The 22,383-nt window shown below is 43.1% G+C and overlaps 1 protein-coding gene across 1 annotated transcript; it reads left to right on the top strand.

Moving 5' to 3' along the window:
- The first annotated feature begins 9,475 nt into the window (after nucleotides 1–9,475).
- On the top strand, nucleotides 9,476–21,462 carry LOC139557770 (differentially expressed in FDCP 6 homolog). Its single transcript, XM_071372944.1, has 10 exons — nucleotides 9,476–9,629; nucleotides 13,917–14,057; nucleotides 14,188–14,373; nucleotides 14,796–15,023; nucleotides 16,098–16,353; nucleotides 16,514–16,812; nucleotides 18,655–18,821; nucleotides 19,429–19,627; nucleotides 19,778–19,868; nucleotides 20,448–21,462. Exons 1-10 carry the CDS (start codon nucleotides 9,483–9,485, stop codon nucleotides 20,642–20,644), a joined length of 1,911 nt encoding a protein of 636 aa, XP_071229045.1. The 5' UTR covers nucleotides 9,476–9,482; the 3' UTR covers nucleotides 20,645–21,462.
- The last annotated feature ends 921 nt before the right edge of the window (nucleotides 21,463–22,383 follow it).

The following is a 22,383-nucleotide window of genomic DNA, read 5'->3' as shown; positions in this document are numbered from 1 at the left end:
ATTTAAAGAGTTGGGCCAATGAGGTTTCTGCATTATCATGCATTTACATTGCCCCCTTCCTAATTTTCTCTATTTTTGGTACTGAATGTTATCAGATCTTCAACCAAAACCTAATATTAGATAAAGGGAACCTGAGTTTACAAATATATATTTTTATACTTATTTAACAAAGTTTTGCAACACCCAATTCCCCAGTGTGTACACTCTGTACACTCAATTACCGCTGTGCTTAGTTGCCTTAGGACCTACTTGATTTAATAGAAGGAACCATGAATTCTACTCTGTATCAGAGAATTCTACAGGAGAATGTCAGGCCATCCATCTGTGAGCTGAAGGAGAAGCGCAGCTGTGTCATGCAGCAAGACAATGATCCAAAACACACAATCAAGTCTACATGAAAATGGTTGAAAAGCAACACATTTGAAGTTTTGGAATGGCCTAGTCAAAGTCCAGAGCTAATTCCAACTGAGATGGGGCAGGACTTGAAATTAGCAGTTCATACTTGAAACCCACAAATGGCCGCTGAGTTACAGCAGTTCTGCATGGAAGAGAGGGTCAAAATTCCTCCATAGTGACATGAGACTGATCAACTACAGGAAGCATTTGGTTGGAATCATTGCAGCTTAAAGGTGGCACTTTGTACCACAGGGGCATTGGGTGTTGTATACTTTGTTTATGAAATAAATGTCATTGGTGTTATTTGTTCACTTAGGTTCCCTTTATCTAATATTAGGTTTTGGTTGAAGATCTGATAACATTCACTATCAAAAATATGCAAAAGTAGAGAATTTGAAAGAGGGCAAATACTTTTTCACAGCCCTGTACATGACACCTCAACATTCTATGGCAGCCATGTTACCTCATTAACATTACATGGGGAATATTTAAACAATGTCGTGTGACAGTGAATGTCTAGAATTCTAAAAGTTGGCGTAACTAAATATGGGTCTGGGTGTGGTGTCACCGGGGTTCAAACCTTTTTTTTAACCGAACATTGAACTTAACACTTTAGCTAGTTAAAGCTAGGTGTGAACGACTCAATGCTTTTTGGAGTCGACTCAGACTCCTGTGGTTGGAGTCGATTCTTCCTCGACTCCCAAAACAAGCTGAAACCTCTACGCATAGCTTACACAACTCAATATTGCAGAGTCTACTAAGAAGACATTTTGCATTCTAGAGAGAACTGGCATTAGCATGATGCTTATCAACTTATAACAAGGCCTATTTTGTATGAATATAGAAGGTGGTGTGTAGGAAGTAGAATATTTCAGTCATAATTCTGCTGTGCACAGCCTTGACAGATCACATGGGATTATGCGGTGCACTATGCTGATAAACCCATCCTTTGCAGTGTTACACAGCCCTTTCCAGATGGGGATAGTATTACTTGAGATTTTTATGTAATTATTATCCAAGCATGTGCGTTATTCCAGTGGACGATTCACAAAAGTTTAGTTTTTACAAACTGCCCTGTAATTATATTTCATTCAATTAACGGAAGCCTGGAGTGGATTTATTTATTATTATTTATTTTTTTAAAGACGGGAAGATACAGTTTTTCAAAGTCATGTCTAGACAAGGCTACACTGATAACTCATGCTTGGCTGCCAAATGTACAGGTGTCCCCATAATATTTACATTGAGGAAATGTGATTATAATCATTATTTCAGAAATCCATGGTAAACCTCTTAATAGAAATTCCCCCGCTCCCCATCCTGCTGATTTGAGCTGCTGAACAGTATAGGCATAATTAAAGTAACCACGGCAACCACTCAGTCTCCTTCGTTGCAAAAATACTGAATCATAGGAGAATGGGAATCGAGGAATCAATTAGTTTGGAGTCGGCTCTACCACTAGCTATAGCAACTGGAGGCAGTAAATTCCATAGCAATGGCATTTCAAATTCAAAGTTTGAATGAAGTTATTAAGTGATACCAATTTTCAACTACAAGTTAAATCAATAACAAAAATCAGTTGTTTTAGTCGCACAAGTTGATCAAAACAACTTGTGCTCTACAACCAGATGAAATGTTGAACATTGCAGCAGATCAAAGACTGAACTATATATATATATACAAATATAAATGTAAGAAACCTCACCCAGTTCAAAAAAAAATTATCCCACCTGCAAATCCCTCTCTTCATTAAAGAACATTCAGTGGTCATCGTGCAGAAACCCACATCGTTCCATTATTGTTCGTCAAAAAAGTATGTTTTTCAAGAACAGACTTCAAATGGCACACGAGGTGAACCTACTGGTGCACATTCCACCATGTCTGAACAAACCAGGGCATCTCATGCTCAAGCATCAGTCAGTCCAACTTCGGTCATGTTTTTCAACATTCTTGTAACAAGTTTGCAAACATGAGTCAAGAGACCTGTGGAGTAAGACATTTTCTGAAGAAAACATAAAAATTGTAGGCCTTGTAGTGCACACAAATGAAATGCATTTTGTCACACAAATTGCTTTAAAATAAATTGCATTCAAGACCATATGTTACAAGTTAAATCATGGGATGCCTAGTTACGCCACTACAGACAGACAAAGTTTGACCGATCCCTGTGTCCATGTTCTAGCCTACCTGGAGAGAGGGAGGCATATGAGAACAGGGCAGCTCAGGTCGAGCATTGTGGCCAAGCGATAAACTGGGAACAACAGAATAGTCTAGAAACATTTCCCTGGCCCCACAAGGACACAGACTTCTAAAACCTACAAGATATTACATTTCTCACTTTACATTTCCAATGGACTTCCAGTTGTGCAGTGCCTTGATAGGTGTTATAAGTAGTAAATTAATTTACCATGGCCCTATGAATGAGGTAGTTGAGACCCACAACATAATAAACACTTTTTATATGCCATGCAATATAGTCCCAACCCCAGATAATGTAAAGTTAAGAGTGCAGACCTAGAAAGAACAATTACATTGTAGCAAGAACAACTAACAAATCACATACGATCCTTGATAAGTGGTTGTAAAGTTCAAAGGCTTTGTGATTTTGGTAGAGGCTTCATATTAAATCTGCAGCATTCAAATGTATTATGCCAGATATTGCTTTCATCCACAAGGCAGCTCCGTTGTCTGTACTGAGTCATGGTAAGCCATGCAGACACCACTACATTACATGAACCAGTAATGAAAGCAATTCACACTAAGGTTTAAAGGACTGATCCTTTGCTGTTTCTCCATTCATCTAAATTAGAAATAGAGTCACACTTCTCAAAGTGAACTCATCTAGAAAATATGATTTCACCATCAGTATTTTTACAAAACAAATGGCAATACATGCTTGGGTAGTCACATTTCACAATGGTACCTGTCCATAACCAATGATCACTGAAAAGGTGAGAGAACAGAAATAGAAAGGGCATCTCCATTCAAGTCAATGATGGCATAATAGGTGGACTGGCAGCCATTTTGAGTGAACTCATGCCATCAGGAAGTGTACCCTTCAATCTGTGCTGTTTGTTGAGTCAACTGACATTACCAAAAAAAATAAAAAATACATTCCATTGCATGAACCACATGTGGTAAAGAAGTCAATGGAACACAGACGGTGGAGGAATCGAAGTACGGCAGATTAGTGCACATTCAACAAAACTGATATAACAATGATTGATGTATTGTAACTCGCCCACAATGTGGTTAATAAAGTCCGATTTGGATATATTTGGCTGTTTTAGAAGAAGTCCATTTCCAGGTTCACTTCTTCAAATCAATTTTTTTTGTGACCAATACTTCTTCAAATCAAAATGTGACAGCTAAATGATAACTCCCATTTGTATTAACTGGTAGCATAGCTAGCATAGAGAAATTGGTTCTGCCAGTCAGTCATTTAACTCTAATGCAGTTGGTGACAATAACATGAACATGTATTGAGGTTGACATCCATACAAGCATTATACTCAGATTTTATTCCTCAACATAGTGTGAAATACACATATAAACAATAGCCTAAATGTAGGATAATTTTGCTGGGGGGCCATGAGGTGTTTGGGGATCTTTCCCTCATGGGTTTGCAAGACATTTCCATTGTTTTGGTTGAGTTCCATTGACCTCTTTTCAATAGAATTTGAATGAACATTCTACATTACCATGGCAATCCAGCATCAGTAATAGAACATTCCAAAATACCATGGAAATGATTGCATCACAATACCGGGCAGTCATTGCAAGTGTACCCATGAGTTTACCAGTCAACTTGCCAGGGTTAGGCGCCCGTGCTATTCATTCTACTTCTATGGTGAGAGCCTAAAAAATGTGTCAGTGTTATTAGTGGTCATAATAATCTATACATTTATCATGTGTACCCAGGTATCTTAATACAACTACTCACATGTACACTGGATAGCACACATCTGTACAATGTAACAAAAATAACACCATTATTCTTGTGAACAATTTAATTCACTAACTGGTTCATTCCCGAACTACACTTACATTCCCTTAAAAACAAGCACAAAATGGGTGCTTATAAGACACCTCAAGGAGTCAAATTAACAGCTTACATGATATGAGTCAGACAAGTAGATTCAACCGATTCTGCTCAACAATGACAATAGGGTAGAATAGTAAAATATTGCACAAAATGAACTATTATTAGATAGCTCTACTGCTAGCAGTACCAATAGATCAAAGGTAGTGTGTGAAACGATTCTGAGATAGAAGTAGGAGTTAAAGGTGAAAATCAACAGTACAATATTCAGCTGAATACAGTACAACCAAGGAAGTGTAGACTATATGCTCATGTGTTAGAGAAATAACTTCTTTTTTTATGAACACTATCCATATAAAAATCAACATCCGTTTTCCTTTTGACCCAAACCATTTGTCGTTAAGCAACTTCCATCTTCTCTCTTTAGAACATAAAAATACTTTAACATAAGTCATTTCCTTAATATGTGAGGATCTGTGTTTATTGCACTATAACCCAATACTACATCACGTGATTGAATATTAGCAACTGTTGGCCTGGGCGCCTGGGTGTCTGTGCTGAAAGTAACATTTTGCCCCAGATAGTGTGCTGAGAAGCTGTGGTTAACCTTGAGCGAGAACAGTATGCTTTCTATGCAGGTGCAAATAGCTCAAACAATGTTGCAGAGCTGTCTGGCCCCAGTCTCTAGGGTGTGGGAGCGTAATCTACACAGCAACAGCGCCGGACACCAAGGAGCGCCAAGAGGCTGGGAACAGCCTGAGCGCTGGCGACAGGCTGAGCAAGTTTAAACCACGCTCAGCCTCTACTGTGATAGGCCAACAGACGGGTTGGAACTACGTCTATCACAGTATAAGAACAGCGGTTTACTTACATCCTGCCAGTTCCCTGTTCTACCCTGCGAGGTGTTACAGTGAACCCGTATATATGAAAATTGCATTTACCATTTATCGTTTGAGTTTAATAAAAATACTTAAAGTATATTCGGTGACTCAATCGCATTTTGTCCTGATACCAGATTTGAATTGACGCAAATCCCTGATAAATAGCAAACCTGCTAATGCACTCATGTTCTCCATTTTACTCCTAATATGAAGTGAAACCAGAATTTGATTTGGGGCAGTAGTACCCATTCATGACATTACTTTGGAAGATGAGCTCTATATGAATATTCTCCTGTCTCCATTAGTGTTACTGGGTCGTTCCACCCAATTCAGTGCCTTTGGAGAAGTGTAACTTGGTCAAAAATAACATCAGATTTTGTTGTTTTTTAACATTGTTATAAAAGAGCACATGATCATCTTCATAAAAAACAAACAAACATGTTTTCCCATCCCAAAAGGTAAAAAAAAAAAAGAAAAGGCTAGAGTAAGTACCTATTAAAGTACAAAATAAAAGTAACAGGGTTTGTGTCTTTCTTCTTAAAATCAGCCATAAATCCCTTTGTGACAGGGAATGGAAGCTTGTTGTGAGCAACAGAGTGGAAATTGAATAAAAGCTTCACACAAAAAAATGAAATTGTTAAAACATGTCTAGCCTGTCCATCTTTGGGTAACAGGATTGACGTATTATGCTCTACCCGCTCAGTTTTCCACCACAAAACACCAGAAAATGCCCCCAAACAGTAGAACCAGCTCACCTGCTGGAACTCTGTGATTTGGAGATTAGATGTTCAATGTTTCTTTCTGAAAAAATGATTTCATATTAAAATTTGAGTTCAGTTCACGTAACAGGGTTGACCTTAAAATGGGAGGGACAGACTTAAACAAATCACATTAAATAATCTTAAGAAATGGCTTTGTCAAAGCAACAAAATAACGAGGGCTTTACAATGATGGTGAAACTTGGAGACATTTAGGAATTAAGTGGGTTAAAATCTTACTGGAAGTAACAGGGTTAACTGAGGTCTATGTCAAAATGCTCAATATTGGCACAACGGCAAACCTTCATTCATATATATATATATATAAATAAAAAGGTCTATATTAAAAAGGGCACTTCATATAATTTGACAGGCTTTTAAAATTAAATATTGGTGCACAATTTCTACTGAAGATATCAAAAGGAACACAAAAGGCACTAATTTAGACATGGTACTGTAGGGATTCCACTATCTAACTATCTATCCATTAACCACTAGCAAGCCAGCCAGCCATTAACCATGTCTATCTAGCCAGCTATCTAACTATTAACCACATCTATCTAGCAATTAACCATCCATCTACAGTGCATTCAGAAAGTATTCAGACCCCTCGACTTTTTACAGCCTTATTCTAAAATGGATACCCCATGACAAAGCAAAAACAGGTTTTTAGAAATCTTTTGCAAACGTATTCAAAATTAAATGGAAATATCACATTTACATAAGGATTCAGACTCCTTACTCAGTACTTTGTCGAAGCACCTTTGGCAGCGATTACAGCCTCAAGTCTACTTGGATATGACTCTACAAGCGTTACACACCTGCATTTGTGGAGTTTCTCCTATTCTTCTCTGCAGATGCTCTCAAGCGCCGTCAGGTTGAATGGCGTCGCTGACAACTATTTTCAGGTCTCTCCAGAGATGATAGATCGGGTTCAAGTCTGGGCTCTGACTGGGCCACTCAAGGACATTCAGAGACTTGTCCCGAAGCCACTCACGCATCGTCTTGGCTGTGGGCTTAGGGTCGTTGTCCTGTTGGAAGGTGAACCTTCACCCCAGTCAGAGCGTCCTGAGCTCTCTGGAGCAGGTTCACCAAAGATCTCTCTGTACTTTGCTCCGTTCATCTTTCGCTCAATCCTGACTAGTCTCCCAGTCCCTGAAAAACATCCACACAGCATGACGCTGCCACCACTTCACTGTTGGGATGGTGCCAGGTTTCCTTCAGAAGTGACGCTTGGCATTCAGGCCAAAGAGTTCAATCTTGGTTTCATCAGACCAGAGAATCTTGTTTCTCATGGTCTGAGAGTCCTTTAGGTGCCTTTTGGCAACTCCAAGCAGGCTGTCATGTGCCTTTTATTGAGGAGTGGCTTCCATCTGGCCACTCTACCATAAAGGCCTGATTGGTGGAGTGCTGCAGAGATGGTTGTTCTTGTCGAAGGTTCTCCCATTTCCACAGAGGAACTCTGGAGAGCTGTCAGAGTAACCATCGGGTTCTTGGTCACTTCCCTGACCAAGGCCCTTCTCCACTGATTTCTCAGAATTGCTGGGAGCCCAGCTCTAGGAAGAGTCTTGGTGGTTCCAAACATTGAAGGTCCCCAGGAACACAGCAGCCTCTATCATTCTTAATTTAAGAACGATGGAGGCCACTGTGTTCTTGGGGACCTTCAATGCTGCAGACATTTTTGCTGGTACCCTTCCCAAATCTGTGCCTCCACACAATGTCTCAGAGCTCTACAGACAAATCCTTTGACTTCATGGCTTGGTTTTTGCTCCAACATGCACTGTCAACTGTGGGACCGTATATAGACAGGTGTGTGCCTTTCCAAATCATGTCCAATCAATTGAATTTGCCAGAGGTGGACTCCAATCAAGTTGTAGAAACCTCAGGGATAATAAATGGAAACAGGATGCACCGGAGATCAATTTCAAGTCTTATAGCAAAGGGTCTGAATACTGAAGTAAAAAAATATATTTTTATTATTACTTTTAATCAATTGGAAAACATTTTTTTAAATGTTTTCTTCACTTTGTCATTATTGGGGTACTGTGTGTAGATTGCTGACAAAAAAATATATACTTTAATCCATTTTAGAATAAGGCTGTAACAAAATGTGGAAGGGGTCTGAATACTTTCCGAATGCACTGTAAATATATACACACACAACATAATGTCATGTATTGCTATGAACAACAGTCAGCATTTGCCCGAGGGTTGAATAAAGTTGTATTCAATTGAACTGTGGTTACCAACTAACTGGTTTAGTTAGTTGGTTTAGCGTCAGCTAGATAGCTAACTTTAGCTCTCTGGATTTTCCTAATGCATCTGTCAATACTGTCGTATAATCCATCCATTAGTCTGTATTGAAAGTTTGCAGCGACGTCACCCTCTTCTGGTGGCTGGCTCGGGACATCAAACATTTAATGAGTTCTTGCTAACAGGTAGTTAGTTACCAGCCTAGTGTCAATTTGCTCTGTACACTCACCTATCTCTCGCCAGAGCGCCCCCTGACGTTCAACCTGCCATCGCTTGTATTCATAAATCAATGAGTGGCCTGTATAGTATGGGGTCATAAATAATCCAGGGGGATTGTGACTATTTCATTTGCCCATTTAATTCAACAGCAAATATGTGCCAAATGGCAGTGTTGTTCTGGCGTATTTCCAGCGTGTGACTGACATTGTTCTCCTGCAGATACCGAAAAGTGGCACTGGCAAACTGGGGAACGAGACTTCACATACAGAATGGTCCTCTTTATCTCAGTTGGTAGAGCATAGTGCTTGCAACGCAAGGATAGTAGTTTTGATTCCTGTGAACACACATACGTAAAATGCATGCACACATGACTGTAAATCGCGTTGGATAAAAGCATCTGCTAAATGATCCCGCAGGTGAAGAAGCTGGATGTGTAGGTCTTGGGTTGGCGTGGTTACACGTGGTCTGTGGTTGTGAGGTCGGTTGGACATACTGTCAAATTCTCTAAAACAACGTTGGGGGTCCCTAGCATAAGGTGCACCCGTGTAATGATCATGTTGTTTAATCAGGTTATTGATATGCCACACTGTCAGTTGGATGGATTATCTTGGCAAAGGAGAAATGCTCACTAATAGGGATGTAAACAAATTTGTGCATAAAATTGGAGAGAAATATTTTTTTTGTGCGTATGGAAAATGTCTTGGATCTTTTATTTCAGCTCATGAAACATGGGACCAACACTATACATGTTGCGTTTATATTTTTGTTCACTATATTAAAGGAGTACGTCAGTCTCTGTTATTGGACCCTTACACTACAATACCCCGCCAGCAGGTGGCGCAACTGTTTAGTAGTGCAGTCAGCACAGCAGGGCCCCACAGTCAAAGCACTACTGGGTGTGGGTGGCTCAAGAGGCTATCACAGCGTCGGGGCATGTATCGAGAGGAGGGAGGGAGAGAGAGAAAAAGTTATGCTGCTGTAGACATGGACCTACGCTCAGAGCTCCTCAAGTCTATTTGGTATGGTTTCACTGCTCTGGATCTTGAGAAGAGTGGGAAAGTGTCCAAGTCTCAACTCAAGGTGAGCACCTGGATTAATTTTTGCCAAAATTGATGGGATTTTACTAAGGGTTTTGGCCCCATGTTTTAGGGGCACCGTCTTCTAACCAAGGCACCCAGGTCTCTCATTTCCGACCTCATGAGGATCTTTATTGGGGTAGCTGGAGTCATCCAATAATATATAGTAATCTGGGTCAATAAAAATATCCTTTTGACATTTGTGAAGATGAGCAGAACTGGTCCTGAATAACTTGATATGCTGTATATGTTTGCTAGATGATATGTGGTAGATTTTCTGCTAATCTTCATCTGATTAGGTGTATTTCCTGGTTGAGCAAACCTTCATGGCACATGCTCTGTGTGTGACAAGTTATTAGCTGATTGTTTTAGTGTTGTAATAGGGCTCGCAGTGGTAACTATATTTTTCCCATGGGGTGGGAGAACAACACTGATGATAGTGAAATAGTGCACAGTAGGGGCAGTGTGTGAGTTGGAGAGTTACGATTTCCTCTGCGTTTCTGTGAATGGAAGGCCTCATCACCAAGTTGTGACCAGGCTGGTCCATGATGTCACCACATGCAGTGCAATTGGTACTGTGGCACTGAGCACGACCAGAGAGCTGGTGAATAGAACTTGTCACCACATCGCCACCTGTACTACAGTTCACGTACATCTTCAGTGCTTATTGATATGAACCTGAGTGCCAGTGTGTTGGTGCTAGCATGCCAACTCCCTGTCACGCTGTTTGGCTTGACAATGAACAATGGAGTTGGCCAGAGCACAAACAGACCTCGGACCAGGCTATATTGTTACATGGTGTAGGACCAGTCCCACTCTCCTCCATTGAGCTCCATGTTTCAGCCATGTGCTCCTGGCCTGGCTTTCACTATCAGAACCTCGTGACTAGGCTTATCCCTGTCATGCTGGCACTGGCAGACTGGTCTGGGCCAGTCTAGAGACCAGGGAGTCAGGTTCATAGAGGCTGAAGGTCCCCAGGCCACGCAGGTCTTAGTGTTCTTTAAAGTTGAGCATTGTATATTACTAAACTGAACAGAAATAAGAAGAAACTGTATTATGAAACTAATGAAATTGTGGGCAGAAAGACTAATTCAACTCCATGTTTTGTTGAATCACAGGGCTCATTCATCACATGACCTTTTGATATTGCCAATTATTTTAATGACTATTTCATTGGCAAAGTGGGCAAACTCAAACATGAAATGCCAACAACAAACTGTGAGCCAACATATTCATGCGTAAAATATCTAATAATGAAAGAAAGCATTGTAATTTTAAATTCTGTGAAATTAGTGTGAGAAACCATCTCATATTGACAACTTAGTTGGAAAGCTACTGAGGATGATAGCGGGCTGTGTTTGCCACTCCTGTTTGTCATATTTATTATCTGAGTCTGGAGAAAAGTGTTTGTCCTCAGACCTGGAGGGAAGCTAAAGTCATTCCGCTACCCAAGAATGGTAAAGCGCCCTTTACTGGTTCTAACAGCCGATCAATCAACTTGCTTCCGGCTCTTAGCAACTTTTTTGAAAAATAATTAACAGACTTTCAGCATGCTTATGGAAAAGGGCACTCAACATGTACTGCACTGACACAAATTACTTATGATTGGCTAAAATAAATTTATAATAAGAAGATTGTGGGAGCTGTACTGTTAGACTTCAGGACAGCCTTTGATATTATTGACCATAACTTACTGTTGTTGAGAGAACTTAAGTGTTATTGCTTTACATCTGCTGCCATATCATGGGTTGTGAGCTATCTATCCAATAGAACAGAGGGTTTTCTTTAATGGAAGCTTTTCTAATGTAAAACATGTAAAGAGTGCAGTACCGCAAGGCAGCTCTCTAGGGCCTTTTACTGTTAAACAAAGCCTGTGTGTCTATGTACGCTGATGATTTAACATTATACACGTCAGCAACCACAGCTAGTGAAATCATTGTAACCCTAAAACAAAGAGCTGTGGTCAGTTTTGTAATGGGTGGTTAATAATAAACTGGGTCTGAACATCTCTAAAACTAAGAGCATTGTTTTTGGTACAAATCATTCCCTAAGTTCTAGACCTCAGCTGAATCTGGTAATGAATGATGTGGCTGTTGAGGGGAGAGAACTTCTTGGTGTCAGCTGAGACCGTAAAGTGTCATGGTCAAGGAATATTGACTCAATTGTTGTGAAGATGGGGAGAGGTCTGTCTGTGATAAAGAGATGCTCTGCTTTTTTATTTTAAACACCACAGTCGACCAAACAAGTCCTTCAAGCTCTAGTTTTATCGAATCATCTCTATTGCCTGATGATATGGTCATGTGCTGCAAATAAGGACCTAGAAAAACTGCAGCTGGTGTGGAACAGAGCAACACGTCTTGGCCTTCAATGTAGAAAGAGGGCTAATGTCAACAGTATGCATGTCAGTCTCTCTTGGCTCAAAGTAGAGGAGAGATTGACTGCATTCATTCTTGTTTTTGTGAGAAATATTGTAAATTCAAACTTCCCTGTATAATCAACTTACATATAGCTCTGACAGACATAACCTACCAGTCACAGTCCCCAAATCCAGAATGAATTCAAGGGAACGCACCGTATTATGTAGAGCCATGATCACATGGAACTCCTTCCCATCTCAAATTATTCAAGCAAACAGCAACATTTGCTTTAAAAAATAAATAAAAAATGAAACACCTCATAACACACCTCTCCCCTGTCTGACCTAAATAACTCACATGTATATGTACCAGTGTACAGTATGTATGCGTGTAACTGTCCAGAGGAACTTTTATGTTTCCATTGTGCTTATTTAAAATGTGTGTAGTTAAATGTTCCGTATTTTGTCATATCTTATGTTTTGTGTGGACCCCAGGAAGAGTAGCTGCTGCTTCAGCAACAGATAATGGGGATCCCAATAAAATCCTTGGTTCAGTTGTGAGCAGAGGGGTGAGTGAGTGAAGACAGGATGTGGTGATGATGTGTCAGAAAATGAAGGCTGAGATCTAATCAAATCAGATCAAATTTTATTTGTCACATACACATGGTTAGCAGATGTTAATGCGAGTGTAGCGAAATGCTTGTGCTTCTAGTTCCGACAATGCAATAATAACCAACAAGTAATCTAACCTAACAATTCCACAACTACTACCTTATACACACAAGTGTAAAGGGATAAAGAATATGTACATAAAGATATATGAATGAGTGATGGTACAGAACGGCATAGGCAAGATGCAGTAGATGGTATAGAGTACAGTATATACATATGAGATGAGTAATGTAGGGTATGTAAACATAAAGTGGCATAGTTTAAAGTGGCTAGTGATACATGTATTACATAAAGATGGCAAGATGCAGTAGATGATATAGAGTACAGTATATACATATACATATGAGATGAGTAATGTAGGGTATGTAAACATTATATTAAGTGGCATTGTTTAAAGTGGCTAGTGGTACATTTTTACATAATTTCCATCAATTCCCATTATTAAAGTGGCTGGAGTTGAGTCAGTATGTTGGCAGCGGCCACTAAATGTTAGTGGTGGCTGTTTAACAGTCTGATGGCCTTGAGATAGAAGCTGTTTTTCAGTCTCTCGGTCCCTGCTTTGATGTACCTGTACTGACCTCGCCTTCTGGATGATAGCGGGGTGAACAGGCAGTGGCTTGGGTGGTTGTTGTCCTTGATGATCTTTATGGCCTTCCTGTGACATCGGGTGGTGTAGGTGTCCTGGAGGGCGGGTTTACTACACGGGTTTACTGAGTCTCTCTCAAAATAAGATAGATATCGCTCAACTTCTATTTCAGTAAGGTCCAGTCATTTATTATTGTTTTTCATGAGAGCATCCTTAATCTCTTCAGAAGGTCTAAATGGCAGTTGGACATTGTTGTGTGAACACAAGAAGCTCTCTTGAAGTAACCCAATAGATATTTGACTGAGTAAATCACTGCCTGGTCAGCAGTTTCACTATATCCTTCGCCTGTATTCTGACGTGATGGGTACATTATACACGTTTCCTCTAAGACTAAAATACTGCAATGATTCAGCTTTTGTGTTTCAGGTCCTTTTTAAACTGTCAAAGTATTTAATGTTTTTTCTGTCTGACAGAGACAAGTCTTAAAAGAATTACTTAAAAAGTAACCATAATCAAGAGCACTCTATCACTCACACACATCCTCAAAACCAAACACAATTTACATTTTAAAACACAAGGTTTATAAACGGATCTTGGCCAGATACTAATATTGACGTCTGTTACGTTCAGTATTTGTTCAAACTCATCCATATCTACCTGTTGTCCATGTGTTTTAGGTTCTGTCCCATAACCTGTGTACGGTTCTGTCCATCCCCCACGACCCAGTGGCTCTGGAAGAACACTTCAGGGATGATGATGATGGACCGGTCTCCAGCCAGGGGTACATGCCTTACCTCAACAAATACATACTGGACAAGGTAATGAAATGCACACAGACACACCCTAGTTTGATCTGTAAACATGGTACTGTACCATCATGGCAATAGTTGAGTTTATGTTTTTGTTAATCTCACTCAACGTTGTGTGGATTATGTTTCCTGCACACAGGTAGAAGAGGGCAGTTTTGTCAAGGAACAAGTAGATGAGCTTTGCTGGACTCTCACTGCTAAGAAGAACTACAAGCCGGGGAAGGACAATAAGAACGTGTTGCCAGGGAAAGATGCCTTTAGTCTATGGTGCCTGTTTAACTTTTTGTCAGAGGACAAATACCCTCTGGTTATGGTCCCAGATGAGGTGAGTTCAACTTCACCATCCTGTCCTAGTATTTACCTGCCAAACCTCTGAAAAAAATAGCAGACTTTTGGTCCACTAGTGTTTCTTTGCCCACTGAATGTGGTGGCTTTATGCGCAGTAAATGTGGGCTCGCATGTCACATAGCTTCTGGTTTCCTGTAGTCTGTTTTTCACAACCGCTGTTGGCAGTGTTGTTATGATAAGCTACAGGCAGCTTTTAGAGCAGGGCACAGTGCCTCTGCGTGAGAACCAGCAGTCAAGGATGTTTCACTAAAAACAAAATGGAGGAGGTTACCTTATCAATCAAAAACAATACATTTCACTGGTGGCAAAACAAGTGAAAGGCAACCATTCTCACCACAATATACATTTCAATGTCTTTTTATATGCCAAATATTTGTGCTCCACACTTTATTTGTTCAGGTGGAATACCTGCTCAAGAAGATGTGTATGGCCATGAGTGTTGAGCTCAACTGTGTGGAGCTGGAGGACTTCATCTCCAAGGATACAGTGCAGCAGAATGGTTTCACTGTCTGGTCCTTCCTGGAGATGATGAACTCTGGGAAGGTAACTAGAGGCATGGACCAGGGAATCACCAGCATGGCCATAGAGGAGGTGTACAGGGAGATAGTTGGTGATGTCCTCAAAGAGGTAGGCTACCTGAAAATAATAGAGCAGTATGGTCTGTCTATCTCTCAGCCGGTCCCACATCGCTCCCTATCCCTCCCGCTTGGACATAAAATCTCGATGTTAGCATGTCTGAAGGGATATGTACACTCAGTGGCCAGATTATTAGGTACACCACCCCGTTCATGAAAATGGTTCACTCCTACAGACAGTGAGCCAAGTGACCGTGGCTTGCTATATAAAGCAGACAGGCATAGAGGCATTCAGTTACTGTTCGATTGAATGTTAGAATGGGCAAAACGAGTGACCTAAGCAACTTTGAGCGTGGTATGATCGTTGGTGCCAGATGCACCGGTTCCAGTATCTCAAAAATGGCCAGCCTCCTGGGCTTTTCACGCACGTCAGTGTCTAGGGTTTACCGAGAATGGTGTAACAAACAAAAACATCCAATCAGCGGCAGTCCTGTGGGCTAAAACATCTCGTTGATGAGAGGTTGAAGGAGAATGGCAAAAATCGGGCAAGCTAACAGGCAAATAACGGCACAGTACAACAGTGGTGAGCAGAACGGTATCTCAGAACGCACAACTCGTCGGTCCTTGTCACAAATGGGCTATTGCAGCTGATAGGTTCCACTCCTATCAGCTGAAAACAAGAAGAAGTGGCTCCAGAGGGCACAAACTTTGCCTACTCCGACAAATCTCAGTTCCTGTTGCGTAATGATGATGGCATAGAGTGGGGATTTGGCGTAAGGAGCATGAGTTCATGGCCCTATCCTGCCTGGTGTCGACAGTACAGGCTGGTGGCGGTAGTATAATGGTGTGGGGAATGCTTTCCTGGCACACGTTAGGTCCCTTGATACCAATTGAGCAACATTTTAATTCAGGTTGTTCTGGAGGCAAAGGGGGGGTCTAACCTGGTACTAGATGGGTGTACCGAATAAACTAGCAACTGAGTGTATAAGCTGTGTAGTGATGTATCCTCCACCATATTGCTGCCACCACCTTAAAGATTTACAAACATTGGTAAGGGTTAAAGGGGATGTGTCAGTGATATGTTGTTCTATGTCAATAATGTGTGTGTTGACTTTGTCGCCTCCAGGGGTATCTTTGGAAGAAGGGTCAGCTGAGGAGGAATTGGAAGGAGCGCTGGTTCACCCTGAGGCCCGGTACCCTGGCCTACTACACCAGCGAGGACCGCAAGGAGCGCCAGGGAAACATCTCTCTGGACGGGGACTGCTGTGTGGAGGTGCTGCCAGACAGAGATGGGAAGAGGTGTATGTTCTGTCTGAAAACTCTCTCCAAGACCTATGAGATGAGTGCCTCAGACACCAAGCAGAGACAGGAATGGACAGCAGGTCTGTGGGACATGTTCTTCTACTCAGTGACCCCTCCCACTAATAATGCATTCACTCCCAATAGACTTTAGGCTCCTCTAAGAGTGAATATATAATGTGAACCCTGTGTGGAAGTACTATTGTACAACTTGTTACAGCCTATCCCCCTCCCTCCCCACAGCCATTCAGACAGCCATCCGTCTACTCACTGAAGGGAAGACCTCTCTCCACAAGGACCTGAAGCTGAAGAGGAGGGAGCAGAGGGAGCAGCGGGAGAGGAGGCGGCTGGCCAAAGAGGAGGAGCTTCAACGTTTTCGGGCCCTCCAGGAGGAGAAAGAGCGTAAGCTGGCCGAGCTGGAGCTCCTGAAGGAGGCACAGAGGCAGGCCCAGGCTCTCCTGGAGCAGGACGAGATGAGGAGGCGTCAGCAGCATGATGAGATGCAGCAGGCCCTGGAGGTGCAGCTCCGCGAGGCAGAGGAGGTGAAGACTGGGAGGGGAGAGGGAGACGGTGGAAAAGAAGCGATAACAAAGGGAGGGAGGTGGTGAGGACAGAGAGGGAAGGAGGGGAGGGAGGCGGTGAGGACAGAGAGGGAGGGAGAGGAGGGAGGCGGTGAGGACAGAGAGGGAGGGAGAGGAGGGAGGCGGTGAGGACAGAGAGGGAGGGAGAGGAGGGAGGCGGTGAGGACAGAGAGGGAGGGAGAGGAGGGAGGCGGTGAGGACAAAGAGGGAGGGAGAGGAGGGAGGCGGTGAGGACAGAGAGGGAGGGAGGCGGTGAGGACAGAGAGGGAGGGAGGGAGGGAGGCGGTGAGGACAGAGAGGGAGGGAGAGGAGGGAGGCGGTGAGGACAGAGAGGGAGGGAGAGGAGGGAGGCGGTGAGGACAGAGAGGGAGGGAGAGGAGGGAGGCGGTGAGGACAGAGAGGGAGGGAGAGGAGGGAGGCGGTGAGGACAGAGAGGGAGGGAGAGGAGGGAGGCGGTGAGGACAAAGAGGGAGGGAGAGGAGGGAGGCGGTGAGGACAGAGAGGGAGGGAGGCGGTGAGGACAGAGAGGGAGGGAGGCGGTGAGGACAGAGAGGGAGGGAGGCGGTGAGGACAGAGAGGGAGGGAGGCGGTGAGGACAGAGAGGGAGGGAGAGGAGGGAGGCGGTGAGGACAGAGAGGGAGGGAGAGGAGGGAGGCGGTGAGGACAGAGAGGGAGGGAGAGGAGGGAGGCGGTGAGGACAGAGAGGGAGGGAGAGGAGGGAGGCGGTGAGGACAGAGAGGGAGGGAGAGGAGGGAGGCGGTGAGGACAGAGAGGGAGGGAGAGGAGGGAGGCGGTGAGGACAGAGAGGGAGGGAGAGGAGGGAGGCGGTGAGGACAGAGAGGGAGGGAGGCGGTGAGGACAGAGAGGGAGGGAGAGGAGGGAGGCGGTGAGGACAGAGAGGGAGGGAGAGGAGGGATGGAGGCGGTGAGGACAGAGAGGGAGTGAGAGGAGGGAGGGAGGGAGGTGGTGAAGAAAGAGAGGGAGGCGGTGAGGGAAGAGAAGAGGGAGGCGGTGAGGACAGGGAGGGAGAGGAGGGAGGCGGTGAGGACGGAGAGGAGAGAGGCGGTGAGGACGGAGAGGAGGGAGGCGGTGAGGACGGAGAGGAGAGAGGCGGTGAGGACGGAGAGGAGGGAGGCGGTGAGGACAGGGAGGGAGAGGAGGGAGGCGGTGAGGACGGAGAGGAGGGAGGCGGTGAGGACAGGGAGGGAGAGGAGGGAGGCGGTGAGGACGGAGAGGAGGGAGGCGGTGAGGACAGGGAGGGAGAGGAGGGAGGCGGTGAGGACGGAGAGGAGAGAGGCGGTGAGGACAGGGAGGGAGGGAGAGGAGGGAGGGAGGGAGGTGGTGAAGAAAGAGAGGGAGGCGGTGAGGGAAGAGAAGAGGGAGGCGGTGAGGACAGGGAGGGAGAGGAGGGAGGCGGTGAGGACAGCTAATGACAGGAAAGGGGGAGAGGGTGAAGGGAAGAAAGGAGTGTGGTTATAGCACCATAAAGGTTCCAATGAGAAACTTATGAGCATGGTTCTTTTATATAACCTTGAAACAAGTTCTATATAGCACCAAAAAGGGATCCGCTATAGTTATGATCCAAGATCTAACTGCCTTTTTTGGCAGTGTATAGAACCTTCTGTTTTGAGTGTGTGCTTACCTGTGTCAAGGAGGAGGAGGGTGGCGGTTGTGTTGTGTACTGTGGAGGATGGTTGGTTCAGATTTGGAGTGGGTGACAGGGTGTATAGTAACACTGTTTATGCCGATCACGATGCGCTGGGCTAGGTGTCTAGATCTTCTATGCTGTGTGTGTCTCTCCAGTCGCGGGCCAGCATGCAGGCAGAGATGATTCTGAAGGAGGAGGAGGCGGAGCGGCAGAGGAAGAGGATCAAGGAGCTGGAGGGGTTGCAGACGAGTCTGGAGGAGGCCTTGCACCAGGAGATCAAGGCCAGACAGGACGAAGAGGTCTTTAGATACGCACAGACTGGGTAGGGTGCTGCATGCGCACGCACACAGTATTCTTCTTCAAACATATTCACTTCCATAGACAGGCTCAGGTAGGGCTAGCAGTTGGCATGTGAAAACGCATCCACTTAGCATGTATAAGCTGCATGTGTTTTTAATGAACACAGCATACCACAGGGAGACAGATGGTGGTGAGAAGCTGATCAGTGTTGAAGGGTGGGCTGTTGCGTTAGTTCCTGAGGAAGTCGAGTTTTTAGCAGAGGAAGTTGTCTAGCTACGATATGTTGGATATGTTGACAGGGTGTGCATGGGCTCTATCTCAATCTTACATGCAAAAAAATAAATGATCTGACGTGTCCTTCGATTAATTTCCTTTCTGGCTGTGAGCACTGCATATAATACCAAGCGTTAAGTTCCCTGCTTGTCAAAGCTCACAAAGAATCTCAGACATGGCAAAGATATCATAAAGAATATAGGCTTGTCCATGCCTGTAATAACTTGGCTTTAAATGCAGTGATACCGAATTCTTTCTAAATCTCCAGCAAATCATGCTATATTTACTGACTACTGTATGCCCTGTGCATTTTAACTTGCCATCTTTCTAAAAAACCTTGAATCTGTATTGCCCAGTTTGCTGTCTGAGGAGGAGGAGAAGATGAAGGCCCTGATGGCCCTCCAGGATGAGCAGGAGGAGTACATCCGGAAGACCCAGAGAGAGAAGCAGGAGCTGCGGCAAGAGATGGAGAACAAGACCCGGGCTCTGGAGGAGGCCCAGCGGCAGCTGGAGGAGGTCAGGGCCAACCGACACCGGGTCGACCAGGACGTTGTGGTGAGTAGCCTACCGTTATCAACACACTTACTACTTCCCTTCACAACAACACTGGATATTTAGATTGGGCTTAATTATCCAGTAGAGCCTTATACATATCTGTAGTGTGAATTTGTTCCATATGTTTCAATCTCCCTTGTGTTCTGATAGGCTGCCCAAAGGAAGCTTCGCCAGGCCAGCACCAATGTCAAACACTGGAATGTTCAGATGAACCGGCTGATGCGTCCAGTCGGACCAGGAGGTATGTCACGCACATTGAAATGTTGCCATTTTGTCAAGTGTTCAGCATCGTGTGATCTAATGAGGTCACTTGAGTGGGAACACATTTCCTTGTGGTTTGACATTTAACTATGCACAAAGAGCAGGTAGCGAATAAGACATGCGATGTGCAGACCTACTGTACTGTAGTAGGTGTATGCTAAAGGTCGTGAGAAATGTCACTCTTTCTCTGTGAGGTTGCAACTAGGTTTTGACAACCTCATTTTAGTGTACTTCTTTCTTTAAGCATAGCGTTGATAAGACGTACTAGTGCATTTCTGTGTTATTCATCATATTTTCTACTGTAACCCCGGGGCTCTAGCATCCCTCTTGTCTTTGACACAGTAGCTTCAAACCTAAGGTACACTGATGATTTACCTGCCAACAACCACTGTTCTCGTTCATAACAAGATGACTATGTCAGATTCACCAATCATCACTTATGAATAATTTACCAAGATATACTTTGTTACAATGTGGTCTTGTCCACCAAAAAACAGTACAGGAGGCTAAATGTTTGTGTTTTTCTGTTTCCTGTTCTTGCTGGAATGGTTCCATTCAGAGAAGAGATCTTCTGGAGGCTCGTTCTCCAGTTTCCAGATGCCGTCTCAGAGAGATCCCGGCCTGCGTCTGAGACAGCGGTCAGAGGAGCAGGATGATGAGAGCAAGGAGAACGTGGACAGCAGTGGTGCAGGGTTAGTTTGTGAAGGAGAGAGACGTCTCTCACAGACCTCTAACGGAGGCATGGACATCCCCTGAGAGGATATGGTTCTTCTCCTCTAGAAGGGAAAACTGTGTTACCAACTGTGTTTTGTTTGTGGATTTTGTAATGGAAAAGGTGGAAAGACTTTGAGCGAGTATGAATTCATCTTTTAGGTGGTGTCAATGTGAACGTTCTGTCTAGTTGACGGAAAAGCATGGATGGGATCGTCAAGATACATGACATTAGTCATTTAAATATTCTTCTCCCACCAAGTTGGTAGTAAACAATTAGATGCATCATTGGTAGTAAATGTATTATATCAATAGTATTCCATCACAGCATCTCACGGTATGTTGATAGCAAGTCTCCATGTTTTAATGAAGAACAGAATGACCACAAGTGTTTGTTTTTGTTGTTGAGAATTTCTTCTCAAAGATCACAAGATGAAGATTTCTTTCCTCTCACAAAATGAATTCTGTAAATATATTTACTAAATGAGTCTAGTTTTTTCTCTTCTCTCCCTCTTTGCAATGTCAGACAGACATGCAGACAGAAATGCGGACAGACAGGTGGACAGACAGACAGACAGTGGTATTAATAAAACATGGATAGTACTCTCTACCAAATGGGTACAATATGAAAACAGAGAAGAGTGATTTGTAGAGTGGAAATGAATGCAAACAGCTTCTGTGGTCTCTTTATTTCCTGTTTCCGGAGTCAGTTTAAACTTTACCCACATGTAGAAATGTAAGCTCGGGGGCCAGGTGCTTACCCTGTGTGTGTGTAAACTATGTAGACGTTGCATTTTCCCAATCCTTATATCTTCCCAGTGTTTGTGTATTGTGTGACGAAATTAAGAACGAATTCAAGGTATTATCCTGCTATATTTTTTTATACTATAATAATTTAATGGATGTGAAAATATGTATCAAAAAAGTGTTTGAGAGACACCTTCTGACCAAAAAGGACAATTACAGGAGAGATTTATTGCAAATACCACTATACAATAATACAGTGGGAATGACATGATTGAGACCCTTGATAAAGATGAGCAATAATGACTGTATAAAATAAATTATTCAAATACTGAGCTATATTATATGCTCAATTTTTTGGAAAATTATTTTATACAAATACAATTGCTCAGAAAAAGAGATTTTGTTTAACAATTTACTTAAAAATCTCAGAGGTAGGCATTAAAGACATGCTAAGACATGCTAACGGTAATGGTGAAAGGTTAGCATGTCTTGGGGGTATGATCTTTGGCCCTCTGTAACTTTCTCACTCGTCATTATTCCCGATCAATTCAGGATTATTCGTAATCATGGTAGCATCCACATTAATGTTGAAATGTTTAAAAACATATATTCTTATTTAGAATAAAATGTACCTCAACATGACCCAATATATTATTTACCATAAATTTCTATTAGGCACAAAAAATAAAATAAACACAACCTAAACGAACTGCAAGTGCATCCAACAAGTTTGTAGAGTCATTGCATTATAGGAATATGGGACCAAATACTAAACTTTTGAGTACTTTATTTACCGAACAGAAATATAAACGCAACATGCAATAATTTCAAAGATTTTACTTATGTTACAGTTTATATAAGGAAATAAATCAATTGAAATTAATTAATTAGGCACTAATCTATGGATTTCACATGACTGGGCAGGGGTGGAGCCATAGTTGGGCCTGGGAGGGCGTAGGCCTAGCCACTGGGGAGCCAGGCCCAGCCACTGGGGAGCCAGGCCCAGCCACTGGGGAGCCAGGCCCAGCCACTGGGGA

Source organism: Salvelinus alpinus, chromosome 28 (genome assembly GCF_045679555.1).
Source record: "Salvelinus alpinus chromosome 28, SLU_Salpinus.1, whole genome shotgun sequence".
Classification (NCBI taxonomy): Eukaryota; Metazoa; Chordata; class Actinopteri; order Salmoniformes; family Salmonidae; genus Salvelinus; species Salvelinus alpinus.
This window is presented reverse-complemented; position numbering and strand designations above follow the sequence as displayed.

What these genes read in the sequence shown, in the direction of transcription:
- LOC139557770 (XM_071372944.1), top strand. Translation starts at nt 9,483, where the DNA reads ATGTATCGAGAGGAGGGAGGGAGAGAGAGAAAAAGTTATGCTGCTGTA. An exon ending in TTGGTGATGTCCTCAAAGAG is followed by an intron (nt 15,024 to 16,097) that starts GTAGGCTACCTG and finishes TGTCGCCTCCAG; the next exon opens with GGGTATCTTTGGAAGAAGGG. An exon ending in GCGTCCAGTCGGACCAGGAG is followed by an intron (nt 19,869 to 20,447) that starts GTATGTCACGCA and finishes GGTTCCATTCAG; the next exon opens with AGAAGAGATCTTCTGGAGGC.